Here is a 13,195-nt window from a genome sequence, read left to right as displayed (position 1 = left end):
CTGACCTTATAGTACACCACTACCTTAACTTTGGTAAGCATTAGGGATGGGCTACTTTACCACTTGACTGCAAAGATACAGCTACACCTTTGATTACTACTTATTTCCTCAGTGTCTTCCCATTTTGTTTTTGTGGGGGCTAATTATGAGAGAAACTATTTTCAGAGATTCAAGGGCTTCCTGAATTTTCTCACTTAATTGTGATGCTCTCCTTTAACTTCTCCTTCAATTTTCAGTCAACCTTACAGTCCCATCATAGAATCATCACAGAAAGCGCAGAAAGAAACCATTTGGCTTATCGAGTCTGCATGGAGCATCCAAAAAGCATCCTCCCCACTCCCCCGACCCTTTCCCTGTTCCCTACTGATGCATTCTTTTGACCTTTCTAAAACTGCAGTTGAAGCTAGGATGACTAACTGAGCATGACAGTTGGATGTAATGCAACTCAATTTGAGTCATTCCCAGAATCGCTGCAGACAAGCTTGCACCAATGGTGAAAATTCACAATCCAGTTTCACACATCAGGTCACAGCCAGAACTACTGCTAATACTCATATTTAATAAATTTTGCATAATGTTTTGTGTGGCAGGGCTACTGCCATCTATTTAATGCCCTTGTACTTTGGATTTCTGGATGTCACCAGCTGTTATAATGAAGATGGCACAGGCAGGAGTCCATAATCATGCCATCTGCTTAGTGCACCTTGCCAGAGGTTGCAGGGGCACAAGTTTGTTTGAAAAAACTAAGTTTAAGAAGGATTTGCTTTCAAGTTAGAGCCTCAAATGCACAATTGTCTAGCAGAGTCTATATGATCCTTCACTCCTCTCCCAGTGCCATCTGTTCACCTGGATCTGATCAGCCAAACGTTCTGACTCTCCTCTTACTCTTGATTAGGTGTCATCTCCCACCAAGGAGTGGGACCAGGAGAGAAATGGTGGAGAGTAGAAAGAGTTACTAAGTTATGAAATGTGAGTGAGGTATTAAGAAAATAAAAGAAGACTTTTGGGTCAGTTAGGTTCAATTAGAATAGATACAGAACAGATTTTCAACGTGCCACAGAAATGTCACACTGACTCTAATTCACCTTCTATCCTTTCTGCAAAATGTTCTACCTTAACCTTGAACTGGTATCAGGCTTTGTTTTCTGAACATTTTTCCATGAGCCCTGGCTGCTTGAGTTACTGTCAGCAGCAGATGCCTGGACTAAATAGATGACCTGAAAATGTGTTGCTGGAAAAGCGCAGCAGGTCAGGCAGCATCCAAGGAGCAGGAGAATCGACGTTTCGGGCATGATCCCTTCTTCAGGAAACCCTTCTTCAGGAGGCTCATGCCCGAAACCTCGATTGTCCTGCTCCTTGGATGCTGCCTGACCTGCTGCGCTTTTTCAGCAACATGTTTTCAGCTCTGATCTCCAGCATCTGCAGTCCTCACTTTCTCCTAAATAGACGACCCTCAAGTTCAATTTCATTTAAAACAAAGAACAAAGAAAATTTACAGCCCAGGAACAGGCCCTTCGGCCCTCCAAGTCTGAGCCAATCCAAATGTACTGTCTAAACCTGTTGGTTAATTCCTAAGCATCTATATCCCTCTGCTCCCCACCTACTCATGCATCTGTCCAGATGCATCTTAAATGAATCTACCGTGCCTGCCTCTATCACCTCTGCTGGCAACGCGTTCCAAATGACCACCACCTTCTGTGTGAAGTACTTGCTGTGTGTTTACCCCTTAAACTTTCCACCTCTCGCCTTGAAAGCATGACCTCTTGTTATTGAAATCTTCACCCTGTGAAAAAGCTTATCTCTATCCAACCTGTCTATACCCTTCATGATTTTATAAACCTCAATCAGGACCCCCTCAATCTCCTTTTTTCTAATGAATATAAATCCAACCTCTCTTCATAGCTAGCACTTTCCATACAGGCAAAATCCTCGTAAACTTTCTCTGCACCCTTGTTAAAGTGTCCACATCCTTTTGGTAATGTGGCGACCAGAACTGTACACAGTATTCGAAATGCGGCCGAACCAATGTCTTGTACAATGTTAACATGACTTGCCAGCTCTTATACACAATACCCCATCCAATGAAGGCAAGCATACCATATGCCTTCTTGACCACTCTACCAACCTGTGCAGCAACCTTCAGGGTACAATGGACCTGCACTCCTAGATCTCTCTGCCCATCAACTTTTCCAAGGCTCTTCCGTTCATTGTATAATTCGCTCTCGAATTAGTCTTGCCTAAATGCATCACCTCATATTTGTCCAGATTGGAAACCATCTGCCACTTTTCCACCCAACTCTCCAATCTATCTATACCCTCCTGTATTCTCTGACAGCCCCTTTGCTTTCTGCTACTCCACCAATCTTTGTGTCATCTGCAAACTTGCTGATCATACCAACAGTGCCCACTTCTAGATCATTTATGTATATCACAAACAACAGTGGCCCCAACACTGACCCCTGTGGAACACCACCTGGTCACCTTTCTCCATTTCGAGAAACTCCCTTCAACTACTACCCTCTGTCTCCTGTTGCTCAACCTGTTCTTTATTCACCTAGCTAGAACATCCTGACACCATGTGACTTCACTTTCTCTATTAGTCTACCATGGGGAACCTTATCAAACGCCTTGCTAAAGTCCATGTATATGACATCAACAGCCCTTCCTTCATCTGTCAACTTGGTCACTTCCTCGAAGAACTCTATTAAGTTGGTAAGGCATGATCTCCCCCGCATAAAACCATGTTGCTTATCACTGATAAGTCCATTCTTTTCTAAATATAAATAGATTTTATCTCTCAGTACCCTCTCCAGCAATTTTCCCACCACCGATGTCAGGCTCACTGGTCTGTAGTTACCCAGAATATCCCTACTACCCTTCTTGTACAGGGGGACAACATGAGCAACCCTCCAGTCCTCTGGCACCTCACCTGCATTTAAGGATGCCACAAAGATATCTGTCAGAGCCCCAGCTATTTCCTCTCTCACCTCCCTCAGCAACCTGGGATAGATCCCATCCGGTCCTGGGGATTTGTCCACCTTAATAACCTCTAGCATACCCAACACATCTTCCCTACTTATGTCAACGTGATCCAGACTAATCAAACTTCTATCTCTAATCTCAACATTCATCATGTTCCTCTCCTCAGTGAACACTGATGCAAAGTAATCATTCAGAATCTCACCCATTCTCTCAGGTTCGACACACAGCCTTCCTTCATTATCTTTTAGTGGACCAATCCTTTCTTTAGTTACCTGCTTGCTTCTTATATAAGAATAAAATGTTTTGGGATTTTCCTTAATTCTGTTTGCTAAAGTTATTTCATGACCCCTTTTAGCCCGCTTGATTCCTTGTTTAAGACTTGTCCTACTCTTCTGATATTCCTCCAGGGCCCGTTCTGTTCTTATCTGCCTAGACCTTATGTACGCTTCCCTTTTCCTCTTGTCTAGTCATACAGTTTCTCCTGTCATCCACTGTTCACGAATCCTGCCCTTCCGATCCTTTGCCTTCAATGGGACATGCCTATCCTGCCGTTAACCTATCTTTGAAAGCCTCCCACATCTCAAATGTGGACTTCCCTTCAAATAGCTGCATCCAATCCACATTTCCCAGCTCCGTCTGAATTTTGATATGATTGGCCTTGGCCCAGTTTAGCACTCTTGCCTTAGGACCACTCTCTTCTTTATCTACGAGTATTCTAAAACTTACGGAATTATGGTCACTGTTCCCAAAGAAATCCCCCCCCCCCACCACCCCGCAACTTCTACCACCTGTCCTGGCTCATTCCCCAGTACCAGGTCCAATATGGCCCCTTCCCTTGTCGGACCATTGACAAACTGCTCAATTTACACTTTGACTATGTGCATGGTAGGAAATACAGTGGGGATATGCCATTTCTTTCATTTCCATGTTCTTTCTCTACACCTGGGCTGTCTTGATATAAGCCCAAAGGAGTATTTGAGGGAGTAGATTGCATCAAGGTGGAAAAATAATGAAACAATATCTGGGACTTCATTCCAACACCACCCAGCCTAGATTCAACAGAAATTCAAGAAGTAAGCCAGGGCACCCTCTTGAGTCCATTTCCATATTTATGATCCATGCTTCTTTTCAACTACTTATTTGATTCCTAGTTCAGTGGTGATCACTAAGAAAATAGTGAGGCCTAGTTGGGATATTAAAAAATTTTACTCAAGCCACAAGTAGAATTTGAACAAGTACTTAAAACTTCTTTGTGATTTATTTCTTCAAAAAGTTAGTAGAATGTATTAATGACCATACAGAAGTCCTAATTGTGGTCTACTCAAAGTTCAATATACATTGAGCATAGCTTCTCCATTTTACCTTTTTCTATTCACTGGTATTAGCTGTGGTACTTCATTTTCTTAACCTTTGACAATGAATGATAATCTTTAGCATTTTAATGATAACTATTATATATTCACCTATTTAATTATTTACAGCTATCCCCTATTTAGCTCCCCTAACATCTTCCTAAAAATGCGAAACTAACTCATGCCAAATTACTTTCCCATAAGCAACCATGTAATAAGGATGGGTTACATTCTTGAATTGAAATTTGTAAATTCAAACCCTACTGGCTGCCTTGAACCTATCTGGCCCACGAATCTCCTTGCTGACTCTAAACAATTCACAAACTCCTAATAAATTACTAATCCTTTCTACTTTCCATCATCTTTCCCTGGATCCACACCTTGACCCTCCCGCTAACACTTTCCTCATTCCTGAAGAAGGGCTTATGCCCGAAACGTCGATTCTCCTGTTCCTTGGATGCTGCCTGACCTGCTGCGCTTTTCCAGCAACACATTTTCACCTCCCTCCAAATTGCCAAGTGCCCTGTTCCTCACTATGTGTGAGGGCTCAGCAGATTAATGGTGAGTGGGAGGAAGCAAGCAATGGAGTGAGACGGGCTATAGATCTGAGCGTCATCAAGGAAAGTAGCAAAAAGATGGGTCAATGAATGAGAGGGTTGGCTATAGAAAAAGGCAATGAAAAGACACCAGGAAACAAGTGGGGACTACAGGCAGCTTAAGAACTATTTACAGAATACCACTGTCCTAGTTAAATGATGTTCTACAGGGTTGATTTTTCTCATAACAAATGTCCCACAAGTGTTCCTTTTGGAGATTTACACATGCTGCAACATCTCTGAGGAAGGGCTTATGCTCGAAATGTCGATTCTCCTGCTCCTCGGATGCTGCCTGACCTGCTGTGCTTTTCTAGCACCACACTCTCGAGTCTGATCTCCAGCATCTGCAGCCCTCACTTTCTCCTACATGCTGCAAAGTTCCCATTACATCAGTTCTCCTTCTGTGTGATACACTTTTCTGAGGTAGGCCTTAATAGGGGAGCACAGTACCCATCAAACCAAGGGCACAAATGATTTATAATATATTGGACAGATCATTTTGTTTCCAGATTTTCCAAGACCAGGCGCACAACCCACGATGCGTGTTGGGACCCCAAAGAGGTTCCGACATGCTGACCCTCACTGGATTTATGCAGGTAGTTGAAACTTCTGGGGGGCAATTCCCCTGCTCCTCAAGATCCTCCGCAAAGATCTAACTCAGGTGTCAGTGACTTTGAACACTGCTGTGGTACTTTGCTGGATAGTCATCTTGGAGATATTAGACAAATGAAAGCAAGTCTAGCTCCTTGGTAACAACAAAACTGACTCTCCCAATCTGTTCTTAAGCTCTCTCAGCACCGCTAATGATCCTCTAACCAACTAGCTCAACAACTACCCAACTATTTCTTAACTCGCTGATCAATACATCATTACCCAATTGCGACCCTTTCATCCAATCCAAATACTACCACCTCCGATCATTCTAATCCCAGAAAACTCAACTACCCTTCTTGACCAGTCCTGAGTAGCTCCGACTGTCCACTTTACCACCGACCACTTATAAATCACTTAACAATTTCCTAACTCTTTCACACGATCATTTATCCACATACTCATTCATTCACACATTCATTCATCCACACACTCATTCATCCACACACTCATTCATCCACACACTCATTCATCCACACACTCATTCATCCACACATTCATTCATCCACACACTCATTCATTCACACATTCATTCATCCACACATTCATTCATCCACACACTCATTCATCCACACACTCATTCATCCACACACTCATTCATCCACACACTCATTCGTTCATGCTGAACCTTTTAGCTTACGGCATGGTAGCTAGCGACATGAAAAGGGATGCGTTTAGCTATTCCCCCTGTATTACGGCATTCTAATGGAGCTCTTTGATTAATATTGAATTCTATACTTTTGAAGAAGGCAGACTCAATGGCAAGAAATACAGAGCAACATTGGGGTCAGGAAAAGTTTGCCCTGAGTGGTAATTCGATGAAGAATGCCACTGTGCAGAAGATCCAGGCCATTGTAACATGTACATTTGACCCATGATCATTCCAGCTTCTCAAGCCTGGTCTGCCATTCAGTTAGATCATGGTCAATCCGCACCTCATCTCAATTTATCCAACTTTGCTCCATATCCCTTACCTAACAAAAAATTATTGCTCTCGTCTTTGAAAGTTCCCATTTATATGGTATCTAGAGCCTTTCAGCGAAGGAGAAATTCAGATTTCAAAATTTCCGATCACAGCAAAAGTCTACAGTCAGCAATCTAATAATAATTAATGCAATGACAGGTATGGATTCTGGATATAATGATTCCTGAAAATGCAAAATGATCCTTCAGTCAGGGGCACCTTGCTTTTTCTGAGCTTTCTACCTTGATGCAGTTCATTACTCCTCAATGCATTGGTCAGACTTCTATCTGCCTTCTATCAGACTCAACCGCAGCCATAGGCTACTATTTACCAGGATGAGATTGATTGATGATTTTTCCTGTGAGACTCAAGCCTGTACAGTGAGTCCTGGCACAGCTTCTGCTCCCATACCTGCAACCAGCTCCTGGCTGCAATTAGTGACCAGGTGGCCTTCACCACAGTAGTTGACATGATGCTGCCTTTTGAGGCAAATTATTATGTACTTGTGTGACTAAACAGAATGATAAATGATGGAAGGATAGAGGCTAAGCCTCTGGCATCTTTCTTCAAATGTCAACCTTAAATATCAGGGACCCCTTCCTCATAGAGTTGACAAAGCAATGTTGGAATTCCTGCCATCATTGTCATCTCCCTCTTGCCATGCGTTGCCATCTCCTTTGAGAGTACCACAGGGAGAATTTTCAATTGCCCTCAGAGGCAGGGCAGGAGATGCCTGGGGCTAGCAATTGTGCCACAGAGAGGCATGACAGCTTCCAGAATTCTTTCAGCACAGAAGAATACCGTTTAGCCTGCCATGTCTCTGCTGGCTCTCCAAACGAGCAGCTCACTTAGCACAATTCTCCTGCTCTCTCCCCGTCACCCTGCACATTGTTCCTTTTCAAATAACCATCTAATTTCCTTTTGAAAATGACAACAACACAGCAGAATATGGGACACATTGGAATATAGATTTGCATTACAATTAGTTCCTTGTTCTGTACATTTGATGGAACAATTTAAAATCCCTCATTTGTTTAAAAAATAATTATAGGCCCAGAACTTCTGGTCTCTGGACCCAAGTAGACTGGATGAACCCCAAGGATGTGTTCTGTGACCCCTCAGATATGCCACACACCCCACACACACACCCCCCCCCCACACACACACACCCCACACACACACACCCCCCCCACACACACACACCCCCCACACACACACCCCCCCACACACACCCCCCCACACACACACACCCCCTACACACACACCCCCACACACACACACACACCCCACACACACACACCCCACCCACACACACACCCCACACCCACACACACACACCCCACACACACACCCCCCCCACACACACACCCCCCACACACACACCCCCCCACACACACACCCCCCCCACACACACACCCCCCACACACACACAATCCAATCAGAATTGCCCAGGCTGTTTGAATGTGCTAAGCTACAAAACGAATTCAGATGTTTAAGTGCACTTCATTGTTAATGTAATTTTCATGTTTGATGAGGAACAAAAGTTTATGTAGAGCCATAGTATTCCTGTATTAGATTTACCCAAGCATTGAGAAACCAGACTGCAAAATACTGACAGTCTTCTTGCACTGACATGGACCTCATATATTTGGAGTCCTCTTTGCCTGTAGAAATCTTACTGAAGTTGAAAGGGATATCAGCAATCTCTAATCAAACATCTTGCTGCAATGGTTTGGTCACATTTGCTAGATTATCACTTAATGAAAGCATCAAGATAGATTCCCAGAGAGTGGATTTAATGCTCAATATAAAATGATTGTATATCACACACCAGCTGAACATGAATTAACTGATGGTTTGCTCATGGTACTCAGCAGCTTTTCTCAATGTGCTTTGAGCCTCCCACACACTCAGTGAGATACTCCTTGGATCTGCGGGAATCCTGCCAATCTGTAGAATTGGACAGCTTTTCCCTGATGGTTTCCTGATTCCCTCACACCATCTCCCATGCACAGCCCCCATAACGATAGGCAGCAGCCAAAAAGATACTGCAGTCTTTTTAAGCTAATATGGGCACTTCGATTTTGTAGCAATACATGGAAATTCCCCTGTCTGGAGGTATGTTGTGAATGCATTGTTACGGATTCCATGCACATGCACTGATACTTCCAGGGCAATCAAAGTTAAGAAGGGAGACTGTGCACTTCCTCTGTGGGACCGAGGGGCGCGGTTTTTGTTTTTGGGCCCTTTTGATATAAAAACGACTCAGATTTGAATGCAAACACAGAGAAAGCTGGAGAAACTCAGTAGGTCTGGCAGCATTGGAGGAATGAGAAACAACTCTGCTTCTGAATTTGTGTAAATGGTTGATGTTCGCAGGCACTTCGTATACATGAAAAATCAGGAATGTTAAAATGCTAACAGATCATAGGAATTCCACACTTTCCTCTACCTTTCTTCCTTCCCTCAACTCCTGGGTCAGTTTCAGCTGAGCAAAGAGACAGTTAAACATGATCATGCATCTCCTTCACAACATGGACATTGGGGAAAACCAACAGTATCTGGTCCATAAGGGCTCACACAACCCTGCCCTGTCCCCTTGGGTAATATTATAGTACTCTAAAGATATAATGCCTGTGCAAACACACTCTTTCTTCAAATGAACTGTTGGGAGAAGTTTGTCATACTCAGACTTTTGACTGTACTACTTTAGGACAGATCACGTGAACAAGAACATATAGCCTACAGGACAGTAATTAGTGCCAACTGCTGAAACATCAGTATGTGTATGGGTTGCATGAAGGATTCTTCCCTGAATGTTAATTTTTAGCAAGATCGTCCTCAGGTCTGTGTTTCTCTCATTCATTTGTCAAATAAAACTTTGCTGAGAAACACAGTTTAAAATTGCACAGCAAGTTGGAAAATAATAATAGCTCTGAGCTGTAAACTTGAATGAGGCCAGCATTTATTGCCCATTGCTAATTGCCCAGAGGTAGTTAATTACATTGTTGTGGGTCTGCAGTCACACATAGGCCAGGTAAGGATGGCAGTTTCCTTTCCTAAAGGACATTAGTGAGCCACATTGTTTTTTTCCTAACAATCAACAATGGTTTCATGGTCATCTGTTGGCTCTTAATTCCAGATTTGTTTTTAAATTGAATTCAAATTCCATCATCTGCCATGATGGGATTTGAACCTAAGCTCCCAGAACATTACCTGCATCTCTAGCTATCATACCAATAGGCTATCACGTCCTCTTGTCAAGTATCATTGAGGTCCAAACAAGATGATGCTTCTTTTAAGGAAGCTGTGGGAATTTTTGCCTTAGACTCAGGTGCACATTCTCAGGGTCTGGAAGTAAGAGTTTTCCTGTTGGTTTTTTCTATACTACCCGTGATTATGTTACTATATTGGACTAACTGTCATGACCAATGCAAGTCCATGGATGTTCCTGCCATATAAGTCCATTATACCTGAACACTAACATGAAAAATTAGGCCAATAATGCTGAATTTACAGGGCAAGATGAATCATCTGCAAGTACTTTGTAAACACAGTGTGCTGCACCTTTAACTGAAAATATGTAACCTAGAAGGTAGTTAATACAACATAAAAACCTCACATTGACATGATTCCCAGACACTATCCAGGTATCAGGCTTGGATCATTGTGAGTGCTCTTTCCTCTGAGTTAGAAGGTTGTGTGTTCATGCCCCAGTCCAAAACATTGTTTGCAGGATGTCGATGTTGTTGGGAAGGCTAGTGTTTATTATGTGGAGGTGCTGGTGTTGGACTGGGGTAGATAAAGTTCAAAATTACACAAGGCCAGGTTATAGTCCAACAAGTTTATTTGGAAGTACTAGTGTTTGGAGTGCTGCTCCTTCACCAAGTAGCTGTGGAGTAGGATCATAAGACACAGAATTTATAGCAAAAGATCTCAGTGTCATGCAGCTCAAACGATTTATTGAACAAATCTAGATTGCTGCTAAGTCTTTCATCTTTTAGAATGGGTTGCAGGTTTTGGTTACCTTTTTTTCATAAAACCTTCAGTTATCTTGAGAGTGTGACTTGAGAGAAGTTCTGGGATTTACATTTTAAAGAACCGGAACTTGTAACCCATTCTGAAAGCTGAAAGATGAACAGGCAATCTAGGTTTGTTCAACAAATTGTTTCAGTTACATGACGCTATAATTTTTTGCCATAAATCCTGTGTCTTATGATCTTATTCCACAGCTACCGGATGAAAGAGCAGCGCTCCGAAAGCTCGTGCTACCAAATAAACCTGTTGGACTATAACCTGGTGTTGTATGATTTTTAATAGTATTTATCATCTTTCCTTATAAAAGTATGTGGTGAGCCTTCTTCTTAAAGCACAGCAGCTGATGTGGATTCTCACAACTCTTGAGCATGCAACCTAGGCTGATGCCTCAATGAACGACCGCTGTGTTACTGATGAGATATTAAACTGAGTCCCGCCCTCTTTCATCAAGTGGACATTCAAGATCCCATCAACCAAAATGTGAAGTAAAGCAAAGGAGTTCTCTCTATTGTCCTGGCCAACATTTATTCCTTGACCAACATCTCACAATACAGGTATCTGATCACTTATGATTTTTTTTAGATTAGATCCCCTACAGTGTGGAAACAGGCCCTTCAGCCCAACAAGTCCACACCAACACTCCGAAGAGAAACCCACCCCCTATATTTACCCCGACTAATCCACCTAACACTACAGGCAATTTACCTGACCTGCACATCTTTTGGACTGTGGGAGAAAATTGGAGCACCCGGAGGAAACCCACACAGACACAGGGAGAATGTGCAAACTCCACACAGACAATTGCCTGAGGCTGGAATTGAACCCAGGTCCCGTGCGCTGTGAGGCAGTACTGCTAACCACTGAGCCACCGTGCAGTTGTACCAAATGCTCCCTAAATTATCATCATGGCTATAATTGAAGAGTATTTTTATTGGCTGTAAAGTGCATTGAGATATGCAGAGGTTATGAAAGCATTAGACAAATGCAAGATTTTTCCTTCACCTAACTAGCTCTGTGAATGGGAAGCACAGTTAATAAAAGCAAATATTGATGACATTTCCTATCCTCCCCCGAAACGGTGACAGGTTTTTTTCTCCTGTGTAGCTCCTGCTGCCCACAGGCAGGGGGTCAGGAATGTGTGTTCGTATACCCTTGGCCTGCACCTGTCCTTCATATTATCTATGAAATAAACCCTGTAGACCTGAGTAAAATGCAGAGCGATAAAGTCAACTGACCTGTGATGGACTGGTGACACTGATCTCAGGAACAAAGTTGTCCTCAAAGAAGTTGATGATATTTTCCTGGTGCAGCTCCTTTGTTGGGGTGAGTTTCGGAGGTGGTGGAACTGGAGGGCCTTTCCTCAGCTAGAAAAAGCAGGGAGGAAAGGAGAAATAAACCGGAGAGAGGAATGAAAACAAGACTGGCAACAGAGGGAAATGACAAAGTACACGGATCCTGTAATCTAACAGGAACTTGACTACGAGCAAACATGGGCTGAACTACTTGACTTCCTGTCCTTTCATTTTAATGGAGTTGTGGAATAGATCTTAAATAAAGGCACTCAATATTTTCAATGGTCCCACAGCTATAAACAGACGGACAGTTTTTGAGCAGAAACAAAAAAAAATGATCAAGTTGTTCCCTCATTTATGAGATCTGAAATATTTGAAATCGCTCATTTTAATCCCGCTGACTGTAAAACAGTCCAGACAGAAGAAGCAGGAGATCATGTGGCTTGGCATTCAGCTGACCACAGCAGTTGGCAGGGCCCAGCCTCTAGGATAGAGCATCTATAGATTCAAGATTCTGTCCCCAGTCTACATCATAGCTATGTTGCCATTGCTGGTGGGAAGCTAACTGCTGCTTCCTGATCACACTGCTCAGTCAAAATTGCATTCAAATCCTGATCATATCATTAGCATGTTCTAAAGGACCCATCCCCTGAGTAGCTACGCTTGCAGATAAATATCTTGAGCAATTCTAGCCTAGTTTTGCATTTGTTGGGGAGAGCGTTTCTGAAAATGTTAGTGGGGCAATAAGATGTCCACTTTGTGATGTTCATATTTTAGAATGGAACTCGGGTATGGTGACATTGTGCTGGGTGGATGCAAAACCAGTCTATTGGGTCACCTCTGCCCTCATCAAACAACAATTTTAAAAGGATCATGGCCAAGGACAAGATCTTCAATCCAATCAATCCAGAGGACTGGTGGAAGCCACACCTGCTGCGAGTTGACTCATGTTTATGGGCTTTGTAAAGGTGCCAATATTCCCAATTATTGGAAATTGTTCCAATGAGGAGATAGATTACCTTAAAATCCAAGCCTGCATTTCTCTGGGATTTTTGAATCCAGTATGCCACTGTCCTTGTTTCCTTGCCTGTAAGTGGGTTGGGCGCTGAATTAGGTTTATGCAGGCCCAGGTCCTTTGTGTTGACTACACAAAGGCCCAGGTCCATAAACAGGAAAGGGACTAGGTCTCTTGCTGTCACCACCTCCAGCAATGGATTATTGAGTCTGTGAATACTGAGGCAGAGAATGCAGACAAGTGGCATCAGGCATTTGTGCCACATAAATGATGTGTTAATATTTATTGAGAACCCTGCATCCAAA

General features: G+C 42.9%; 1 protein-coding gene across 5 annotated transcripts in view; it reads right to left on the bottom strand.

The window, feature by feature from the left end:
- The window catches only part of amph (amphiphysin), a 222,572-nt gene that overhangs the window by 68,265 nt on the left and 141,112 nt on the right, over window positions 1–13,195 (bottom strand). For all 5 annotated transcript variants that reach the window (XM_072571182.1, XM_072571180.1, XM_072571181.1 and 2 more), the window contains exon 11: window positions 11,819–11,947. In XM_072571182.1, coding sequence (XP_072427283.1) covers window positions 11,819–11,947 — 129 coding nt within the window. The remainder of the gene's footprint in view (window positions 1–11,818; window positions 11,948–13,195) is intronic.

This window comes from Chiloscyllium punctatum, chromosome 5 (genome assembly GCF_047496795.1).
Source record: "Chiloscyllium punctatum isolate Juve2018m chromosome 5, sChiPun1.3, whole genome shotgun sequence".
Classification (NCBI taxonomy): Eukaryota; Metazoa; Chordata; class Chondrichthyes; order Orectolobiformes; family Hemiscylliidae; genus Chiloscyllium; species Chiloscyllium punctatum.
This window is presented reverse-complemented; position numbering and strand designations above follow the sequence as displayed.